This window comes from Sabethes cyaneus, chromosome 3, assembly GCF_943734655.1.
Source record: "Sabethes cyaneus chromosome 3, idSabCyanKW18_F2, whole genome shotgun sequence".
NCBI lineage: Eukaryota > Metazoa > Arthropoda > Insecta > Diptera > Culicidae > Sabethes > Sabethes cyaneus.
Genome location: NC_071355.1, coordinates 144,295,881 through 144,319,633, shown reverse-complemented (window position 1 = coordinate 144,319,633; position 23,753 = coordinate 144,295,881). Strand labels below are relative to the sequence as shown.

Sequence of the window (23,753 nt, the reverse complement as noted above, 5' to 3'; positions counted from 1 at the left end):
TTAAATACGCGCCAGAATAATGAAAATTATTCTGGAAGTGTGGATATGTAAAAAAAGTATCCATACGGGGCTTATTGTTTATGAAGGGGACTTCGGAATGTGCGTGTATATCCAGGCATTCTAGAAATGGGTCGTTGGATGAACAATAGAGCTATCTCCTTCTATCTCCAGGACTAAAATTATTTGCATATAGGTAGACAAACTTTCTAACTAAAAGATGCAAGTAATTTTTTTACTTAAAAGAGCTGCCGGTCAGCGGGCGATGGATTGTGTCACACACACACACACACACACACACACACACACACACACACACACACACACACACACACACACACACACACACACACACACACACACACACACACACACACACACACACACACACACACACACACACACACACACACACACACACACACACACACACACACACACACACACACACACACACACACACACACACACACACACACACACACACACACACACACACACACACACACACACACACACACACACACACACACACACACACACACACACACACACACATGTCCTATTTAGGTTGTTCGGGGATTTAGAATCAAACGTATATCCAGTAAGAACAAACTAGGACTTGGAGCCGATGGAAAAGATTGATGTTAGCCGCATATAGTGTGTATGTTCAGCTACATTCGATTCAAAATGTGGGAGGCAACCCTTATAGGTCTTACAAAACAAGAATAAGTTTTGTAAGAACTATAAATGTTGTGTCCCGTTACACTATACATAGATTTGTCGGTTCTTACGTTAGCACCCAACAGAATTTGTAGTTTCATGAACCTCTATTGCAATGTAATTTTTCACGGCGATGAATATACTGAAAAGAGGTAATTTCATGTTTAAATGAGCTATTTAAAGTGCTCGGTGTTTCACGCTAGGTTTTATGCCAATGCCTTTCATGCAATAACAACGTTTAGAAGTGGCACACCGTGGGATGAAACCCAAATCTAGGTGGACAAAAGTAATTACGCTTAAACCGTTAGTCCTAGGTATAAAGTATCTTCTGAGAAAATTTGTTATTTCAGCTTCCGCATTTTTTGCTGTATATGGCATTAGGGTGGCCACATAGTAGGCGTGTGCAAAATATAAACTTTTTTATGGTTGAAGTTAGCTGAATAAAATGTTCTGCAAAGTTAAAGAGCATTAAATTTTGAGTAACTTTGCTAAAGAAATAAAAGCCCTATCTTTTATGGTTGATGGACTGGGGTAATTTAAAATTTTTTGGTCGGGGTGGACCTAAAAAATCCGTTTTTCCTTAATATCTCCTTTCGTGTTCATTTCTCACAAATCATGCCTTCTGAGCACTTTCACCGGGACTGGACCGATGCGATCTCAATTAATTTCGGTGGCCAATATATTACTAAACATCCATACAAAATTTCATGTGCTGCTTTTGAGCAGTTTTTACGTTATTGACATTTGAAAAAAGCATATATTTTTAGAAAAACTGTCTGTAGCTTCAGAACCAAAGGAGATAGCGACCTGATTACTTCAAACAAAATGTGCGTTTTCAATGGATGTGAAAGTGCTTAGAAGGCATGATTTGTGAGAAATGAACACGAAAGGAGATATTAAGGATAAACGCATTTTTTAGGTCCACCCCGACCAAAAAATTTTAAATTACCCCAGTCAATCAACCATAAAAGATAGGGCTTTCATTTCTTTAGCAAAGTTATTCAAAATTTAATGTTCTTTAATTTTGCAGAACATTTTATTCAGCTAACTTCAACCATAAAAAAGTTTATATTTTGCACACGCCTACTATGATAGTCACCCTAATGCCATATACAGCAAAAAATGCGGAAGCTAAAATAACAAATTTTCTCCGAAAATACTTTATACCTAAAACTAACGGTTTAAGCGTAATTACTTTTGTCCACCTAGATTTGGGTTTCATCCCACGGTGCGGCAGTTTGTTGTTTAATTCTGGTTTAAAAGTAAAATGTATGACCTTAGATAATTGGTCATTATTAACGATGTTAAAAAAACGTTCACCATCGCAAGTAGTTTTGCCATAGGTGCTCATTAGCTTTATTTATAAAACTTACCTCGGAATGTAAAATTATTTTCCTCTTAACAAAATTAAGTTTAGTTGCTTCACCATTGAGATTGAGCCATTACCTGCTTCGATTAAATGCCAGTAACGGATTATTTAAAACCAATCAAGTCTTGGTCAAGTTTAGGAATAAAAGAAGCCCTCCCCTATGCAATGCGCGCGGCGCGGATCAAACCTTGCGTCGAAACTAGCTTTGGGTCTCAGTGCAAACGAATGCATACATCTAGAAGAGATCATGAAAAATGGGAACAGCATGAAAAGTTTTGTGAAGCACAACCACAATAATACTGTAGGAATCTCTGGCACAATGTATAGTCTGGATCCAGTTCAGTGTGTAGTGAATAAGAGTCTTGTGACCGCTAAATGTAAAAGTTTACAGTGAGTTTTTTTACGATTGTTGTTGCTGCTGCCACAGGTCACTAGTTCGAAACACATAACTTCACTATAGTTATTTCTTGTTTGTTCGGCTATGTAAGACTCGAATCATCTTTCATCGGATTCACTGTTACGGCTATTACTACTGATCTCGATAATTAAATGAATGCTGATTAATGGGATTTTGATTGATGCATTGACTTTGGACTATTGAACACGCCATTCGCCACCGAAGGCAACCGTCGATTTATGATACAATATTTACAACCGATTTGTTTTCATAATTTATTCACTCCGTATCGGGTGAGCGAATGAATTTAAATTCCCTTCATTAAATAATGTATTCGATTCTACTTTCGTTAGCTCTACGTTTCGCTATCTCTGCACAAAATTGAAAAATTCTGAATGTTCATCCAAAATGGCAACACACAGGAGCAATTATAAATTATAACGGAGGGGGAGCCACATTTATCAAAACCAGAAATTTCAAACCAGTGGTACATACTGCAATTTGCTTACCAAACGAGCAAGGATAGTGGTTGGTGATGATGAAAACTTCATGGTCATGGTTAGAGCATGCAATGGAATATCTCACAAAACATCGTGATCATACATTCTGTTAAGCGTCATAGAGAAGGAAAGTCCAAACGGGGGACGTGTAGGTAATAGTCATTGATACGAGGAAACAATCTTCGATGCAGAACGAATCGATGGAAAACTTTAATGCATTGTGGCTTAATCAAGCGCTGATGATTGCTATCGGAAAACATGTCTTTCAGTGCTTCTTTTCCAAACCAACAACTTTTCTTCCACGTTTCATCATCCACCCTCTGCGTCTGCATCTGACATCGACACGCTAACGATAAATGAGCTTTTCCAAACGTCGACAACTTGGTTATGCTCATCGACACCGGACTAAAGCTGAGCTTATAATAAAAACTACTTAGGAACTATGGTCGATAGAACACTGGATGCAGAGATCTGTAGTTTTTCATCGAATCGTGCACATTATGTAGTCTTCTCTACAGTTATATCTTACACCGGCTACACACTCGTGAATAATAGGATAAATTCAGTTTAATTTCTGTGCCATACTGCGATTCCCTACGACGAATTGGTATAAGCTAAGATGCAAAACCATCGATAATATCAGTAATAGTTGCTCATTTGATTTTTCTTCAGATTTTTGCTTTGGGTCTACCAAGAACAGTTTAATTCGACTTTGTTCGTTTCTAAAATGCCCTTCACTGCTGCTACTGAAACTGCTGCCTTGAGATGTCTGCTAATAGTTCTACGGACGTCTCGACCGTATATGCTACGGAACAGTACGGTTAAAGGAACGGGATTTCATCTTATTTTTCGGTACAACTTTAAAGCTTGTTTGTACATTATAAATTGCAAAAGCATGATTATGTTTTTCTTTTCTCTCTGCCCACTGTGCTGCTTCGAGTGCCATACGATGTTTCATTCCTTGGTTTAGTACGGATGGCTCTCGGTAGCTGAGTAATCTTTGCTGTGCATCACATCACAGGAATGAAACTACTCGGGAATGGAAGAGGTGGAGCCGCCTCTTTTGCGACCCCTGAAAGTCTTTTGTTGTGACGTACCGAGTAAGGAGTTGCAAAATAATTTGAATAAAATTTGAATTGAAGAAAGCTGAGATGATTCGCATGCCCAGCACGCTTGCTCATACTGCACTGCTTTCTACGATATTTTCTTGCAACCGTCCTTTCTGCTAGTCGTCACCCCTCAGTTCGTTTCAGTGATAGTCCATATGGGGTGCATCGAGCCCGGTGTGAAGTGTCAATGTGACGCCACGGTTCACACTTACAGCCGGATAGAAGACGCCATAGAGATCACGGAACGCGACCGAACCCTGCGGCATTTCGTTGACGATAAAGTGCAGCGTATGGCGCTCGAGATCTAAAAGGACTCCAATAGTGCTGCCGGTAGAGATACCGCCTTCAACACGCCGTTCATGTACAGAGTTGTGCTGGAACCATGACCGTTGCCGATCGATATACATTGCAAAGCCTTTGTCATCCTTTCCTGTGAAAATGCAAGCGGAGATCAAAAAGCATTAGATGCGGAATTAAACCGAAACGGTGCAGAGCAGCTCGCTTTCCATTACACTTACCGAGCATCTTATCGCGAGCCACATCAATCCGGGCTATCCCGAAGGCGGGATCAGTGTCGGCCGTATATTTGTCGATAGTAAACTCCCAGTAGTGAACGCCGCGAGAGAACCCAACCGATCCGAGAGCCACCCGGTGCTCCCAGCCGTCGGCCGAGACTGTCCGGTTGTCGTTGGAAAAATTGAGACCCGAACAAGGTCCACCGCTCAGCACCATGTCAAAGGTGAACCAGGCCACTGTGTAAACGAAATACAAAGAGAGAACAGAAAAAAGACGGTTGGTTGATGTGACATGCGATAGGGTTGTACTAAAATTTGTTATATCCATAACGTAATCCACGTAAATTGATGTGACTTATAGGTACTATCGGATATTCATTCTGATAATTCATTCTGATAGTCATCTATTGAATTGAAAATCTAAACAACTATTTTGTAGACTTATGACTTAAGTTAAACTGCTAGCGTTTAATATTAAATCTATCAAAAAAATTCGAATAAAAACCCAGCCTATTGAACCAGTTCTTATAAATTTTAAGTGTTCGAACGTTTTCGGACCTCTTTGCAGCACGCGAATTTGTAGATTTAATGTGAGCTCAAAGCTAGTTTTAATAAAAGAGAAAAAGTGTTACAAATAATAATCTATTTATATCAGAGGCTTAAGTCTGTACCGAAAACCAAGTCTCCGACAATACGTCATAAGAGGCTTATCGGTAACTAAAAATAGGTCCCTGACAGGACGTCACGCTTTCGTAGCAATGGGTTGTATTCTCAGTCACCTCACCGGTCGACTGCTGGACTGCTCGATTGCTCAACTGGTTGACTAGGCTGCTCGACTGGACGGTCGATTAGAATGCTCGATTTGATTGCTCTACTGAACTGCATAACTGAACTGCTCGACTGAACTGTTCGATTCGACGGCTCGACTCAACTGCTTGATTGGACAGATTGACTTGACTGCTTGACTGAACAGCTCGATTTAACTGCTCGAGTGGACTACTCGATTCGACTGCTGGACACATTTGCTTGACTTACTACTCGACCCGACTGCTCGACTTAACTGCACGATTGAACTGCTCGACTGGACTACTCGACTGAACTGCTCGACTGAACTGTTCGATTTAACTGCGCGACTGAACCACTTGACCCGACTGCTTGACTAAATCATTCAATTCGACTGCTTGACTAGACTATTCGATTTAACTGCTCGATTAAACTGCTCGACTCAACTGCTTGACTTCTGTTTGATTCGACAGCTCGACTTAACTACTCGAATAAACTGTTCGACTGGACTACTCGACTGAACTGCTCGATTTAACTGCTCGACTCGACTGCTCGAATGAACAGCTCGACTCAACTTTTCGACTTAACCACTTGACCCGACTACTTGACTAAACCATTCGATTCGACTGCTCGACTCAAGTGCTCGACTAGACTACATACTCGACTTAACTGCTCGATTTAACTGCTCGATTAAACTGCTTGATTGAACTGCTCGATTTAACTGCTTGACTCGACCACTCGATTCAAATGCTCTACTCCACTGCTCGACCGGACTTCTTGACTGAACAGCTTGATTTAACTGCTCGACTAGACTGCTCAACTAGACTGCTCGATTTGACTGCTCGACTTGACTGTTCGACTCTACTGCTCGACCCAACTGCTTGACCCGATTGCTTGATTCGACTGCTTGACTCTCCTGCTCAACTCGATTGCTTGACGCGATATCATATGGTCGGTGTTAAATCAGACCGGACCAAGTCGCAAAATTTAAAAAAATGAGTTAATGATAGCATACGATCAAAAATTTTCTAAGCAACATTTTACTCTAACCAGACTACATAAATGTTGCAAACAGCCAGAGTTAGAAGATGATTTTCGAATGCAGCAAACTTTGAATGCGTTTTTCTCGAAGTCAGAATTTTGCCACTTGGTTCTGTCTAACTTAACACCGACCATATAAATCGGTTTGCGGCAGACAATAGACGATTCAGAGCCACTCACACAAAAGAACCATATTACCCGCCTATAGAATCAGCACAGTGGAGATAATGTTTTTATTCAGTTAATACGACCATAAACACTACTTGTCTCAGTTTCCGGCTATGACTCTTTTATGTACAACATCTCAGAGCTATATTATGCAATATAAGAACTCAAAGAACTAATACAAAGTTTATACATCTTCGCAAACATTGGCCAATGGAATGTATTCGCAGTTTTCTGAATTCTGAACAGATGTTTATATTTTCTGGATCGTAAGATTCGGGCTCAACTAGTTAAAAGATATTTGTCTAGGTTTTACAGATTCATTTCCTAATTAAATACAGTCACATTTGGCCTTCTACTGATATTTGAATATTTCAGGACTGCCTTTAACGGATTTAGTTTGCTTTTCACAATGCACAGTGGGGATTATTTTGCAAAAAGTCCTTTATCTCAATAACTGCAAATGCCGCTGGGCAAGAATATTTTGATATCAAAAGAAAACTATTTTTATGGGGAATCCAATGCTGTGATGCTTGTTTATGGCGCGCATTTATTTCCAGCAGTTTTTGCCAAAAGAAGGGCATTTTACTCTAGTTTTTTGCGAGTTCGCTGGGATAAAACCGTTCTTTTTTCGTTACAAGAAATCTAACTTTATGTAAATAACGATGGCAGGGTATTCGATCGCGGCAAAATCAGTCATTTCACCATAGGTTGTTTCTCAGTTCAGAAAAACCGGTCTTTGATGAGAATATGGTAGATTTGGTTCAAGGTTCGTTGGTCATGTGATCTCCAGGTGGCTTATTGGATATCTTGGCGAGGAAAGAAAGTGCTTCTAATCACCAAGTCTCTGAAAGCTGTAAAGTTGATGCATCGCTGGCCGTTATCATTCGTGCCTTTTGTGCAGGCTATGCTTCCCTGCCGACATGATCTTTATTTGAACAAAACTACAAGAAACAAGCACGTGCTGTGAACAAACACCAAACTATTCGAAAGCATATAAAAATAGCTTTCTTGTGGTGAAAAAAGATTTAATTTATCCCAACGGAATCCAGAGATATTCAATTTTATTGATAATCATTGATAAAACTAGGGTAAATGCCATTTATTTGACCAAAACAACAAGAAACAACCATGTTTCCTAAGCAAATACCATATCATCGGATTCCTCTTTAAGATAGCTTATTTATGGCGAAAAAAGATCAATTTTATCCCTGTGGAAACCGGAGATATTGACTTTTACATCTCTCTCTATGTCGAGAAAAATAGGGCAAAATGCCCTTTTTTTGACAAAAACTGCTGGAAATAAATGCGTGCCGTAAACAAGCATCCCAGCAATGGGTTTCACCATATCTTTATTTTGACATCAAAAGATTGATTCTAGCCCAGCGGCACTTTGAGAGATAAAGGTCTTTTTTTCGAAAAAATCCCCACTGTGCAATGGTTGTATAGGAAAAGAATGATTCTCCAGCTGTGGATGCTAGTCGGAGTGAATTGGAAAAGCCAGTTCTAAATTCCGTAAAAGACTGAGAAGGCCAAAAAAGCACGGTTATAATTTAGATAAATAACAAAATAACAAATAACAAAATACAATGTAATCACGGTCGCGATCTTCTTTCAAAATAGTAAAAGAACGGATTTCTTGGAAACTCAAAAAGATTTCCTATATCTTCTAAGCTATCTCCCACATCTTCATCATATAATAGAGGGAACATTGTCAAAATTAAATTTGGTTTTTAAATATTCAACAGAGTTTTACGTCTTTATTTCAAATACCAGTTTTTAAGATATAATTTCCTGTAGTAGTAGTAGTAGTAGTAGTAGTAGTAGTAGTAGTAGTAGTAGTAGTAGTAGTAGTAGTAGTAGTAGTAGTAGTAGTAGTAGTAGTAGTAGTAGTAGTAGTAGTAGTAGTAGTAGTAGTAGTAGTAGTAGTAGTAGTAGTAGTAGTAGTAGTAGTAGTAGTAGTAGTAGTAGTAGTAGTAGTAGTAGTAGTAGTAGTAGTAGTAGTAGTAGTAGTAGTAGTAGTAGTAGTAGTAGTAGTAGTAGTAGTAGTAGTAGTAGTAGTAGTAGTAGTAGTAGTAGTAGTAGTAGTAGTAGTAGTAGTAGTAGTAGTAGTAGTAGTAGTAGTAGTAGTAGTAGTAGTAGTAGTAGTAGTAGTAGTAGTAGTAGTAGTAGTAGTAGTAGTAGTAGTAGTAGTAGTAGTAGTAGTAGTAGTAGTAGTTTGTCCTTTTCGACTCAATAATTCTCTCGTGCTCGCAATTGTTCGCTTTTTAGCGTTGTAGAAATAATTAAATGTTTACACAACAAATTTTTAATCAACAATCTTCAACATTATTGACCAGTTTCAGCACCAAATTAGCGGTTTTGTCGAAAATTAACTGCAATGTTTCATTGTCTTAAGTACAGAGGCGTTCGCCTACTGATCAACTCACGTAGGTATCACGCGTAAATCTATGTGCATGGTGTGCTGATTTTTGCTTCAAGATTTGTAAGAGTAGAGTTAAAGTAATCACCCCTTCATGTCATCATTATAAATCGTTAAAACAACGACTTGGATTCAAGTGTTTCACTTCCCTCGAGGGGGTTTCCAGTTGCCAGTTGGAATAAAAATCCTGCTGGTTATTCTGGAGCAGAAGCAAACGCTCGTTCTGCGTTGTACCTAGCGCGCTCGTAACTCGTGGAAATGTGAAAAGTGGAGAATGGAAAACTTACCTTCCGCCGTTTGCAAGCCAATAAGTTCCGAGTATTCGCCCTCGCCTGTACTGTTGAAAGCCTTTACCCGTGCGTTGTACATCGAGTTAAAGTGCAGCCCGTCAACGGTGCAGATTGTCTCCTTTCCGCAGTACACTTCCTGTGTTCGTTTGGGCAAAGCAGCCGTAGCGCACGGATTTTCCATCACCATGCGGGAAACGTATTCATGAAATAGAGGAAATAACAAAAGAGAATAAAGACAGCGAAATTTTATTGACGTGGCTTCTGGGTGGCTGGGTGATTGTCAAGAATAAATACAAACACAGAGGAGTGCCATTCTGAATGAGGAGAAAATGAAAACACTGTTGTTGAAAAAAAGTCTGTACCTACAATGCTTCGGGTGAAGCTGTGAACGCAGTTGCTGAATGGTAACAGTCTGCGGTTTAGCGAGAAAACAGAATTATCGAGACAATTGCCAGCGTTGTCCACCATGCGTTTTTTCGACAAACCAAACCCTAGAAGCTTCGCAGAAAAACCATTGCATTAGGCGTAACAATTTAGGACAAAATCTTCATCAATTCACTTCCAAAAAGTACTCTAGGATTCAGAAAGTTTTTTATTTCAAATTTTAACAGATCATGAAAAAAGGTTCCAAATGACTACAACACATGCAGTGAAAAGATGTTTTGCACTTTATGGGCGCTTTTCATCAGATTTTATTACACCACCGTCGGTCCGAAGGGAATTTTTAATCCTAGAACATGGGAAGGAAAATTTAGGCGTCAAAGTGATTTATGTAACCGAAAATTTATGAACCAGACTTGTGAATTTGTTTGGTGTCGTTAAAAAGCTGCCACCAGCACTGCGGCCGCAATTTCTACGAACCGTGGCTATGCGGTGAAAATGTTCCCTCTGTGGTGCACCTCGAAGCAGAAACATTTCTGGCGAAAATTCATACCTAATGTTATTCTTTTTTTTATATATATTTCAAGTCAGAATGCCGCTCGACCAAGCATTCAACCTCACTTGCCAGGTTGTCCGCAGTTGTGCCTGCTCACTTAGTGCAGACGCCCTCCATAAATATTTAAACACTTGCTCTGGTCCATCGTGGATAAAACGGACCTAGCGCTACCACCCGCATCGTGGCGGGGCACCCTTAGTTCAAAGCATAGCAAGTTGGTTAATCTCTTGTCTCTTCTTTACTACAGTCGTACTTACGAGCCACCTCGGTTTTGGTCGGATATAACCACAGCAGTGGCATTTTGCCTGTCAAGTGACTTATGTCTACCCGAAAGCTTCGCCAATGTCAGAAACCGCCAGCACTGCTGGAAAAGACGACAGAATAACATTTTCTCCATCCTGCCATAAAATATGTATCCAGAAGGAAGTTTTCCTACTGCAACTCTACGTATTCCAGTGACTCTCATATTTCCCCATGCGAATAAACCCGCTGACGGCCACTGGCAATGGATGGCACATGGTGGCCATCGAAAAGGAAGACACCAAAGAGCCGAAGAAAATGGCCCTGTTGGGGAATTCTTTGTTTCGCTGCTGATTCGCAAGGAATCGATGACAGCGATTCGAAAATTCTGAAACATTTTACGATCGTAATTTAGTTAACGTTTTACGACCATCGATCGCTGCGCAATGAAAATTTTAATGATTAAACTTTATTACATCACAGTCGTATGACCACACACGAAATAGTTAATGCTACAAAAATGTCAACGTATATGATCGATAACGTCGACGTAAATTATGAATACATGAATAAGTAAGTATCGTTACAAAATTCAGATAAAAATTCATTTTTTTTTAAATAATTGAATATGCCTGAACATATCTTAAATTCAAACTGAATTGATCCACTGTGGCCCCGACAAAAGCAATACTGAATTAATTGAAAACGAACCTACATATGAATGTGGATACCTACCCGGAACTCTCCGCCACTTCCGTCGTCCAGCTCCAGAACGTAGCCCTGCACAAACGAGTGGTTCGGTGGTTGCCACGCAACAGTTACTGAGTTGTTTTCCGCAGAGCAATCTTCGGGGATGATAATCGGCGCTAACGGAACTGCCGGTGCGGAATTGGTTGTTATCCATTTCCGTGTGAACGTTCCGGCACGGCACGTTTGAGAATGCAGCAAGTATGAAAATGAATAATTTGAATTACTAATTAGGTCACTTTGTGCACGGTTGATTTTTTTTCGCTATTTTGATAGGCAGTGTAGAATTAAATAATAGTGAAAGTGGGCAACGAATTGTGAACTCATAAAAAACAGAAATAATCGTTTCTGACATTTATTGGCAACTAAAACAAGTTATTAGAGAACGTATTTTATTTGTTTTATATGTTTGAATACAGTGGAGACTTTTACGATCGGTTTGCTGATTTTGTTGCCCTATTACTGTACATTTATTGAGTGTTTCGTACAGTGGTCCAAAATAAACACTGCCTAGTACAGTCATAAATGCCGATCACAAGTACACGTAGGCAATACGTAAAAATGATAGACACATCTATTCCTTGTTCTTCAGTAATTTGACAATTGGCATTAAATAGTACTCCTTATAATGGGTTAACGGGAAACTAGCAGTCATTAACTTTTCGTTGGAGAGCCCAATTTCGGAAGCCGTTTTTGGGCTCAAAAGTTTAGGAAAATGTAAATACTGCATTCTTCTGGCCAATCTGAACACTGCGAATATATTTTCATGGACAGAATTTTTGTTTCAAACAAAAAAACTGCTTTTGGAATTGGCAGAATCGATGACGACTAATTTCACCTTAAGGTACGATAAAAAAAAACTTTATTCACATCTGCCCTGGTTGTGATTTTCCTGCTAAATATAAAGCAATCACACTATGACGTTGGAATACCGTCACTAATAATTTTTATTACGTTTTTATGGTAAAATGCTAGTAAACAGTTCTCAGAACTGTCATTTATCAAATTTATAGACAGCTGTCAGTGTGACAGCTACGGCAATGGTCTGAAGTTGGTTACACTTCGAATGCCGAACCCTGTACAGTGCTTCCAGTGGACGGTTTTGGAACTTTAAAGCACGATGTAACAATTCCAAGAGAAGAGAATCGACTGAATCGACTCTGGACTCTGGACTCTGGAGACTGAATCGAGCCTAGTAGCCACCCCGACCGGTGTATCTTAAAATCCGGATCACTTAAAATGGAGGCAAGCGAAGTGTGAAAAGAGTCGGAGACAGTTAGCCGAAACCACCGATCCCGATCCTATCCTAACCTACACTCAAAAAAATCGACATGTCGCATCCACGTGAAAAATCATGTAAACTTCTGTACAGCAACTTACATGAACTTCATGTAGTAGTTAATGGAAAATTTGATGAAATTTACCGGGATCGCACGTAAACTGGTTAGTATGAGTGCGAGTTACCAATAATTCACGTGAATATTACATGAGAAGTGTGATAGATGAAAATTACCTATGTTTTCACGTATACTTGATGTGCCGTTTTTTTTTTGAGTGTGTATCAAACTTACACAGAACGAAAAAATGAATCTCACATTCGACGAAAATTGAAATCCGATTCATTTTTCCATTAAATAAAACGTAAACAGCCTAACCCGTTTTTAAAGATATATTTTTACATCAATTTACACGTAATAAACAAGCCTTTAAGTGAAATAACACGTAATTTTATATGCTTTGCGATGTTCCATTTATGTGCAGGTCAGAAGACGTAAAATTACTAGATTTTTTTGAAGTGTGTACCGCATATCAATAAGTCCCCATCCCTTTTAACAACTGCTGTGAGCTTTTCGCCCCACAGCATACATCAGTTTACGATTAATGAAATTTTCCGCCATTCTACGAAGACTTACAGAACGCCATTACCGAGACCTTTCTTCTTTAAGTCAACTGTGAGCCGGTCAAGCCATTTCCTAAAGTGCGCAAATAAGTGTCAAAGTGCTAGTGGGATGCTGAACTGTTCGTCGTTGACCGCATCAGTTACTCCAGCCATCCGCAAAAGAGTCGCGTTACCCGGGAACTGCAGCAGTGTCCATCGCAAGGTGTCCTGAGCTAACGGGATTGATGGTGAGAAGGTGAGTCTGACCCGTTCTGTGATCTGGGCCTGCGCCTTTATCAACCCATCCTAACCTGATAGCTCTGCCGACGCCATCGACTGCTAAATAAAAGAGGAGCGTTTCGCAAATGAAACAAAGCTACTGGTCTTAAGGAAGGACCCTACCTTTGAAGGTCGAAAACTAATGGCTTTTCGTTAAAAATTTTCGGATACCGAAAGTAGTCGATATGCAGCAGGGAACAATAAAGAGCTGTGCCAGGGAACAATAAAGCCAGCTGTGTTGTTCTCCGCGAGTAAGATGGTAAATTTGCTGGACACCGACTCAGCATTTGCTACTAGATTAATACGTTCGTTGACCATTGTATGGAAGGTTTGCGCATAGATACTTAAAAACCATGAGTACACATTAACGAACCTGAAGTCAAACGTCGGGGCGGAATTGTCGACCAGAAACTGTGGTGGAAAGTCGAAAAGACCTTCAACAACAATCCGAACATTTCAGATCATGATTGGACGATACGGTTTACATCCGGGAATAGCCCTTTAACAGATCAGTGTGTTCATCAGTTTACGATCAAGTGCTTTCCAAATTCTACGGATGCATTCTTCTAGGGCATCCGCCTTTGTGATCAGAAAACTATTAAACAATTACAAATATTTGGCTATCATGAGTAAAAAACAGAAGCCTCCTGATCCGCAACTCCGCTTCGATCTGGACGAACCATCTAGCATATTGCGGTCCCTTTTTTCGCGACGTGGTCGGCCTACGAGAAAAGGTGTACTAAAGGTGTACTAAACTCGCAAGAGCTACACTCCTAAGATGTGTGGGCCCAGATAACAGAAGATCGTAATAGAAAGTGCACATTAAATCGTTTTCATGTCAATTTTACATTGGAATTGTATAATTATTAGAGTATGTCGAAACAAAGTGAAGAATAATTTGCTTTGCAGTCGTGCGTGTCCTCATATACAACTCATGACTGAAAATTATAAAACAGTACAGATGATTGCAATATTGAGTTATATCTTAATCATATATTCAAGAGTATTAAGTTGCGTGTTATAAAAAACGATGTATAAAATGCAAGATAGAATTACAAATAACTGTTTTCGCACTTGTATTGCCTCCACTTTGGTACATATATGTTCTTATACGGTGTGAAATATAACTTTTTCCTTCAGATATGATTTCGTATATCTCAGTTGCAATCGAGATATACAAACCAAATGGTTTACTGGGGGGTCGAGGGAAGGAATCTAATTAGGCTTATACAAATTTGAAAAAAAGTTTATGTCACGCCCCCCCCTCCCCTTTTGAAAATTTTCGAAACGTGAAGGGGCAAAAAAATAAAGTGTCATATAAGTCTGTTGCATTTTTTTAGTGACAAGCAGATTTTTTCACAGTTCAATGAGTTTACATCTCTAAATTATCCAATGTGTGGAAAGTTATAGTTATCTCGTTAGTCTCGACCAACTTTCTTTCACCAACTAAGCTTTCTGATTCTGCTGCAAGTCGCAGGCAACTATTGTGCTTAATCTTTAAGTTCCCGACGTCGAAAATTTGGGTGCCTGCAATCAGACTTTCGGCTTGATTCCATTTTAATTTACCTTGTTTTAAGAGAACCGAATTAGATGGAGGTAACAATCAATTAAACAATATATTAGTGAAATTTGGTACCGCTTTTGACAGAGATATTCCGATTTTTGAATTGCAGTGGGATTATTCTTTTCCGTCAAAGGTACTAGATAAGATGAAAATAGAATGTTTCGGGTTTTCAGGGTTTAAAATTGGTCGTTTTACTCCGTAATGTCCAAGTAACTACCCTAATTTTGGAGGTAGCGGACGTAAAATTCAACGATACAGTTTTTACCATTCATTGGATGCATGCAGCATGCAGGATGTCAATGAACTGTTCGAAACTTGAAATTTTCGAAACGGTGTGCATCCTTAATATACAAAGGTAAACACTTAATGCTCACAAAATGAGCAGCAAAAATTTTGTTGACGCAGTTGCGCTTTTATTAAATGCTAAACAAAGGCGTTCGTAAAGCATGTTTTGTTTGTTTAATAGTAGTAGTTTGTTCTTTGTTTGATTAAAGTTATTTGTTAACTACTTGTCAATTCATGGTTTTTTATTGAGTAGTTATTCAGGCATTCCGAAAAATTTCGGCCTTTCGTGATTCGGCCATTCGTGATTCGGTCTTTTGTGATTCGGCCTTTCGTGATTCGGCCATCCGTGATTCGGCCTTTCGTGATTCGGCCTTCTGTGACTGTTATTGAAATTCGGCCATTTAGATTTCGGCCATTCGTGATTCGGCCATTTGTATTTCGGCCATTCGGTACCAGCCCGTTACTATTGATTTTAAAGCCAGATTCAACGAACATATTTCAACGATCACTGCTAAGGCCTTCGCTATACTTGGATTTGTGAAAAGAAACACCAACGCATTCCAGGATTTATACGCGCTTAAATCGTTGTATTGTGCACTTGTTCGCAGCATTCTGGAGTACCGTCATCCGGGGCGAGATTGTGCCGAAAAAGCATATATTTTTTTCTTTAGCTCAGTATACACACAATTTAGGAACTAAGTTGATTTCAAACCTGTCAATATATACTAAATTGTTCAATTAACAACTACCGTAGTGATGGTTTAGTTACAATGAAACCTAGTTTTACTAGAAGTGCATGAACTTTGGCATAATCTCATTCCTTCTAGGGGGTGACATTGTGCCAAAAACATAAAGTTAGGCAAAAAACCTAAACAGTGAACATTAGCATGTTTATAAACAATACACATAAATATCAGTGTTCCGTAGTTTGATGCACTCCTTCCGAGTGCCCCCCGTGCAGCAGCATAAATTCTCTTGATAAGATTACTCTCGTTTATAGCTCGCTGCACGAAGGAAACGTACAACAGTTATCAATGCTGCTGGACCAAATTTCGAGACATGATCAGTAACTAATAAATTGCCAGATCCATCGGTCACATATATTGTTTCTTTACGTGATTAAATTTTTGGAACGAATAAAAGCTAGTTTTCATAAACCGCGTGTGATATAATTTTTCGGGATTTTTGTTAAACCCACCGATGGAAAAGGTTTTCCCTACATCCAGCATCCCACAGCCTGTGTCTATGGTGCATTGAGAAGGGTCCGAACAATCAGTATAAAGTAGTTCATATGGGGCTGTCCATGAACTAAATGGACTATTAGGGGCAGGGGGTAGGCCAAGTAGCCAAGTAGTATAGCCAGTAGCGTTTCTAGGGTTAACAAGGGGGAGATATATAAAGGGGTGTATCCTAAGGGGTCACACCTATTTGATCATTTAACAAAAGTAACCATTACTTCATTCGAGAACCCGCGGCCGCAGAACATGTAGCCTATCCCACCCTCCTCCCCCTCCTTAAAACTGGCAGTTTATACACGGTATAATATTTTCGTCTTATTTTAGAGTGTTTATTCAAAGTATCTGAAATTTCTAGATAAAAAGTGAAAATAGTTTAAATTATTTAGCAGACCTATGATGCTGTTTGCTCCAAAATGGATGATGCAATCTAATCTGTCAAAATATTGTGCTCAATAGTGAAGAATGTGAGTGTACAGGTGCATACTGACGTATTTTTGTTGTGTATGTAAAATCTACAAATTGGATCGATCATTATGGCTTGGCACAATCTCACCCCCGTGAAGCTCGAGAAGTACAAAGTTTCGAAAAATATTATTTTCGTAATCAAAACTTATCCAACGCATAATAACCTTTCAATACATTGTAAATGATTAGTTTATATACCTTCAAAATAGCAAGTTGATGAGATTTCTTGTTTGGGTTGGTTTATGCGGGACATTTTTTACAAGCATTATTTCCGAGTGTTTTTGATCGCGAACTTTGAAACCATGTTTAGGCTAAATAGTTTGCTAATATTATCTGTGTTCCATTCTAAGTTATGAATAAATATGTTCATCATCATTTTGAATATGGGTCACAGGTTTCTATAGATATAATAAATTTTCACAAATAAATATTTTTGGTTTTTGGTACAATCTCACCCCCGTGGCACAATCTCTCCCCGGATGGCGGTACGCAGTTATTGTGTGAACACCATATTATGCTGTGCATATCAACAGAATAGAGGCCATCCAAAACAACTTTCTAAGATATGCTCTACGTCTTCTGCCCTGGAACGATACCACAAATCTGCCAGCCTACGAAGAATGTTGCAAGCTTATTGATCTGCATTCGTTAGCTGCCAGAAGAAAATTACTGCAACAGCTTTTTGTCTTCGGATTATTGAGTGGAGATGTCGAATCGACAGCTCTCTCTTAAGTCGATTGCAGCTCTCTCTTAAGCCAGGTAGACGACATTCATGTTCCCCGAAGGCAGCTCCGAAATCGTATCCTACTGTGGCAGCCCTCGCGTCGCACAAACTACGCATACAACGAACTTTGGGCCATATGTTGCCGTGTTTTCAATGAAGTTGGTGAAGCTTATGATTTTCAAATAAGTGCAACTATGTTGAAGATCTCGCCTAACTGTGAACCAAATTTTTACCATCCAACAGATTTTGCAGAAATGTCGGGAATACGAAGTGACCACGCATCATATCATTAATGATTTCAAAGCAGTATACGATACAGTCGATCCAGACCAGCTATGGTAGATAATGCACGAACAAGGTTCCCGGATAAACTGATGGGTCTGATCAGAAATACGTTGAATCGGTTGATATGTTTCGTGCGCTCTTGAATCTCTTCGAGACGTGGCAAGCGTTGAGACAAGGTAACGGCTTATCCTGCATGCTGTTTAACGTCGCTCTTGAACACGTAATCCGACGAACATGCCTCGAAACGAGAAGTACGATTTTTACCAAGGGTACCAGATGCCTTTGATATCATTTATTTATTTGTTTATTTGTAAAAAAAATCAGAGGGGCTGTGTACAACACACGACCGCATATATAGGTGACGCAGGACTACGTAAGCCTCTTTGTAGTGATAGTAGCATGTATCCATGCTTGTAATCATTCGATTCTGCACGTATACATGCTATATGCAACATATATACATGCTACATGCGTTGTATGTAACATTTATTAAAGCAGTAACATTGCATACGTTCAATCCTCAAAAGATTTCAGAGTTATTTCTATGTGCAATTTGGAAACAATTTAACAAAATCAAGAACACAAACTATTGCTTTCCTGCTACCTTACAGAAATTAAAGATTGTTTTTATTACCCATGGTTCCCCACGTTGAAGGGATTTTACCAATTCAATCCCATTTTATCAACAGCACAACTTTTCACTACACTTCTAATGAAACGGCAAGCATGCGTATTCATACAGAGTCATATTATAACTGAACACTACAGTAGTAGCACATTTTTCCAACACATATCAAATTCGCCGAGGTTTAATTGTCTCGCAGTAAAGAATTTGCGATCTGTTGGGAGAACGAACTTGTGTCATTTTTTCTGGCACACTTCCCTAACACAGACATCAAATTGGACTAGGTTTAATCGCGTTCGTAAGAAATCTGTTGGCACGAGGGGGTTTTGTCACTCTTTCTGACGTACTTCCCAATCAAGGGCATCAAAATGGTCTAGGTTTAACCGCGGTGTTAAGAAATATTGTTGAAATGAGGCAACTTCGTCACTTGTTTTGGCTTACTTCCCAAGCACAGATATCAAATTGGTATAGGCTTAGATCATCGTAAAGAATCTTCCAACCAATCACGAAGCGAGAATTCTGGTAAAACATAGGATCATTATTTTCAATTTTTCAATAGTTCAACATCAAGAATCCATACTTTTCTTCATTTGGGTCAATTCTTAGAAGATTTTCCGATCGATTGGTGTAAGAATATTGAAAATCGTTCGGAAAACCGCTGAGCTATTAGCACTCAAAACCTTTCATTTTTCGTGACGCTCGCATTTTTCGATTTTTTGGAATGACACCCTATCTCAAAACTTGCCGTAAGACGTAGTCCTACGTCAAAAAATCATCGGACACAAGGTGGTTTTCATGATATAAACACATATGACAGTAAATACATACAATAGTACAATTACAAATTTATCGTCTACGAGAGAGTCGTCGTTGAAAGTTATTAGGCGTCATGTTGAAATCGAACCAACCATAGAGTTCGTTGAACCGCATTGCCATAAATCGGATAGGGTCGTACAGTCCGTAGTTTGCATTCCGTCCCTGCTGGTGCAGGAAATACCTAGTTCTGAGGGGTCGTTCAGGAGCATACAGATTCATTTGACTCAGAAGAGCGGGGCTGTCAATATCTCCTAATAGCAATCTAGCCAGGAACGTGACTTGAGCGTTGGCACGTCTTTTTTCAAGAGTCTCCAAGTTAAGCAGACGGCAGCGTTCCTCATATGGCGGAAGGTTTCTGGGATCGTGCCATGGAAGACTGCGCAAAGCATACCGTAGAAATTTTTTCTGCACTGCTTTGATTCTAGTGATCCAAATTTGTTGATATGGACACCAGATCACTGATCCGAATTCCAAAATAGACCTTACAAGTGCATAGTACAACGATCGAAAACAGTACGGGTCACGGAACTCCTTGACGATTTTAAAAATAAATCCGAATTGCTTATTGGCTCTGGAGATAATGTCGTTGTAGTGTATACGGAAGGTTAGTGCGCTATCCAGGACGACACCAAGATCACGAATGTGAAAGACGCGTTGTAATAAATATCCTGCCATGTTGTAGCTAAAAGCTATAAACTTATTTTTACGATGAAAGGAGATGGCGGAGCACTTTGAGATGCTGAAAGAAAGAGATTTTTACATCGTCGGCATAAAAAGACCGACAGCCTGGTGGCAGAAGAGATGTAGCCACTTGCAGAACGGTGCGGAAACTCCCAGCTTCTCCAGCCTAGCAAGGAGGATGCCGTGATCATAACCCGGAACTTTGCGACGGCGGAGTAAATGTACGCCAGACTGAAAGCGGAGTGTAGGAGGAGTGGGCTAAAAATAAATGCGCCAAAGATTAAATGCACAGTTGGACCTACCTTGTCCTTCGCTAAACGCTACGACCAAGAAACTACGGTAGTTCTTTATGAATTTGAAGCCGTGACGCTGCTCACGGAGTACATATGCGCCGTGTTCGAGCGAAAGGTGCTGCGGACGATATTTCACGGTGTTTGAGCTCACGAATAATCGGTAGTTTTTTAAAAATTGATGAAGGGACGGTAGGAGAAAGTAATGAAAATTTTAGAGTGGTAGGAGTCACAACGACTACTTGTTAATCGTAGCTACTAATAACACCCCCTCTCACCTTTCCGCTCTTTCTCCGCCACTCTAAAAAATTTGCATTACTTTCCCCTTCCGTCCCTTATTCTGCCAGTAACGAAAATCAGACCCGTGATGTTTACGAGCACGAATACTCTTATCCGGGGCAGGATTTGCTGTGGAGCCCCAAGTGAAAGCCCCAGTGCCACAGTTGACAGTGGTAAATAACAGTAACGTAGTTTTTTTTGTATGCCAGAGGGCATTGGGTTCAAAGGCCACTGCGATAGTCTTAATGATCGTCTTTTGTGGCAGGCCCCGATTGCTGTACACAGTGTACGGAGTAACGTAGTTGCATATCATCAAAAACATTCCATCAAGAAGACTAGCATCTCTTCCTCGCGCCCATACAAATGACGAGCAACAGAAGTAACAGCGCACCCCTCCCGACAAAAGTTGAACCTGTGTGTACATGTATTGGTGGGAAAAGATGTGTGCGAGCGTGGCAATGCATTGCATATGTGTTTGTGTACATCCATATTCTAATATACACACACTAGTAGGTGGAAGTTCAACTTTAACTCGGCAGATAGCATTGCTGTTACTGTCGCTCGACTTTTGGCAGAGTTGCTAGTCTTCTTGATGGGATGTTTTTGATATCATAGAGTTACATAGCGTTACAGGTACATTTAGGCGTTTTAGTCATATATTCCGGTTATCTCCTTTGTAGTGAGTCTAGATTATCACCGCAAAAAGTATTTTTTCGACGAAATTATAGAAAACTAGGTTAGATGCCACCGATTCGTTCTCAACTAGAGGCGAGGCGACGCACGCGGGATACAGCTTCAAGTGAATAAACACGTACATGTTTTTCAAAATCGGAGAAGGTCTATTGCCAATTACATAGGATCCCTTGGTTTCAGTTTTAAAAGATGGAAAAAATAATATAAACCCTTGTTTGCTAAAGTTCCGCTTCCGAAAGTAACATTCACCCCAGCCGGGAATCGAAAATACGACAACTAATTTTTCAGACCAGTGTCATACCTCGATTCCAACTACGATTAAACCATGACTAAAATTAAAAAATTTAAGCAAATACATAGAGCTATTTATTGCACCACCTAGAAAATTTAACCTTCTTCAATTCGATTCTGATTTTCCAGCTCGTTTACCACAAACTTAATTCGAAGAATTACAAACATAGATGCACAGTAGAAGACGCGAAGTTGCTTTAACGAAACGCTACTGAATGTACCAAATAAGGCAAACTGATGAAGAAATAAATCATCCAACCCAAAAGAATGAGAAGAAAATTTGCCGTAAACCAAATACGTAAAAAGTCAAATTGAATCGTGATGAAAAACGGTAGCAACGGAAGGGAAAATAGGCAAGAACAGCGAAATAAATAAACAACATTCTGGAATCAACCGAAAGTATCGATCCGCGCCAGCAAACGTGTTTTATTTGCCGGCACAGTCTTGTCATCGTTTCTCACCTGCTGGCTGTCGTTCTTCTCCTTCCTTAGCAGCTGCATGAGAGGTAATTGCAATTTTATTTATGTGCAAAATCGAATGTATATATCTAAATCGTGAGCAATATGCATGATGCCGATAAAAACGACACCGAAGAACCCACCGAAGATTCCTGTCTCGAGTAGTGGCTGCTGCCACACGATGTGTAAGCTTGTGGATACAACATCCCCCCCACTCCCAAATGAACCACTTCTACACTTTACGTAGCTGATCTCCTTCTGGGTGGTTCAACGTGACGGTTCAGTGCTATGATCGGCTCAAGTATTTACACTTTGTTTGCGCGGATGCCCCTTCTTGTAAAGTTATCCACGCAGCGAATTTGAAATTTCAAACATTCATATTATAGTAACGGCATTTTTTTTAATCAAGATCGAGGAAGTTAATAATAATCAAAAAGTTTAAAGTTTATCTATATTTCAATGAAAACTTTTAAGGTACACAAAATAAAATATATGGAACACCCGAATCCGATCGACCATATCATGATTAAAATTCTAGACACAATGTTGTTGTTGGAAGTAGCACTAACAGCATTGATAATGTTATTCTTGTGCACATATTTTATAGGCACTGAGCTAATTAATTTGCTTCATCTTCCTTTTTCTTTGCTGTTTGCGCCTATACTTCGCTTTGCCATCAGTGAGTTCTGTTTTTCCTTCACTCCTCAGCCTCAATGGCACTCAGCCCACAATCAGTCTGTTCTTTTGCAGCGCCGTAGGGCGTCAAATTTAAATACGAAGACGGCTTTTTGCTGCAAATTTGTACTACAGAGAGCCCGCGCTCTGCTGCCCGGAATGTGATAATAATGATTATATACAAAAAAAAAGTTGCTTTCCCTTTTCCATTGGTCTTGTTCTGTTGTTTCTTCCTTCCTAGACCACTTTTGCTCCATCAAGATGTTCCACGGATACCACTTTGAGTTGACAGCAAAAAGTAGAAAAGCAATAAGGTCTTTTAGCTGTGGGGAAAAGAATCAAAGTTTAAACAAGCCCTTCGTCAGCGATCGAAATAACTGACAGAGTAACTTAATTAGCAGAAAAGTAACAAATGGCAGCATAGAAAGCTGAACTCAATCAAAGTTATGAAAAAAAGCGTTAATTTTAAAATTAATTTCAACCATTTCTAATTAGTTATCAACTCATTCAATTTCACAAAATGTTTAGGTACATTAAATATAACATACAACTTGCACTTGTCGTCACGCTGAAACACCAGAGGTACTTTGCTCATGTGAAACTAGAGTTTAAAATAGCCATACTTACGCTTCATTTGAATGAAGTTGAGATTATCAATTGCTCGAATGACTGAGCTGTCATCCAGCGTGAGATCGACGATCGGTGAAACACGAGGAGCGGCATTCGTCACCTCCTGATGCCATGTCATGTCGGTGTTCGCGACCCGGTTAATCAGCATTGAGCCAACCTGTAAAGATGAGCGAATGAAAAATAGTATTTTAGTCCAAAAAAACCGCAAACAGGTAATTTATCATCAGAAGACAAAAAAAACTGCAGACAAACAAGCAAAGTGATGAAACGCAACTTCGGTTTTGTGTGGATAGACATTCTACTGATTAGTTTACTCAAAGCGGTTTGACTCCGAACAAGCCAATTGACGGATTTGGCCGCA

The 23,753-nt window shown here is 39.6% G+C and overlaps 1 protein-coding gene across 1 annotated transcript in view; it reads right to left on the bottom strand.

The window, feature by feature from the left end:
* Nucleotides 1–4,186: 4,186 nt before the first annotated feature.
* Nucleotides 4,187–23,753, bottom strand: part of LOC128744264 (E3 ubiquitin-protein ligase TRIM9) — a 178,745-nt gene continuing 159,178 nt past the window's right edge. The window contains exons 5-9 of the mRNA XM_053841121.1: nucleotides 23,390–23,549; nucleotides 11,224–11,363; nucleotides 9,309–9,447; nucleotides 4,614–4,847; nucleotides 4,187–4,525 (exon numbers count right to left, since the gene is read on the bottom strand). Of these exons, the coding sequence (XP_053697096.1) occupies nucleotides 4,236–4,525; nucleotides 4,614–4,847; nucleotides 9,309–9,447; nucleotides 11,224–11,363; nucleotides 23,390–23,549 (963 nt within the window). The 3' untranslated portion in view covers nucleotides 4,187–4,235. The remainder of the gene's footprint in view (nucleotides 4,526–4,613; nucleotides 4,848–9,308; nucleotides 9,448–11,223; nucleotides 11,364–23,389; nucleotides 23,550–23,753) is intronic.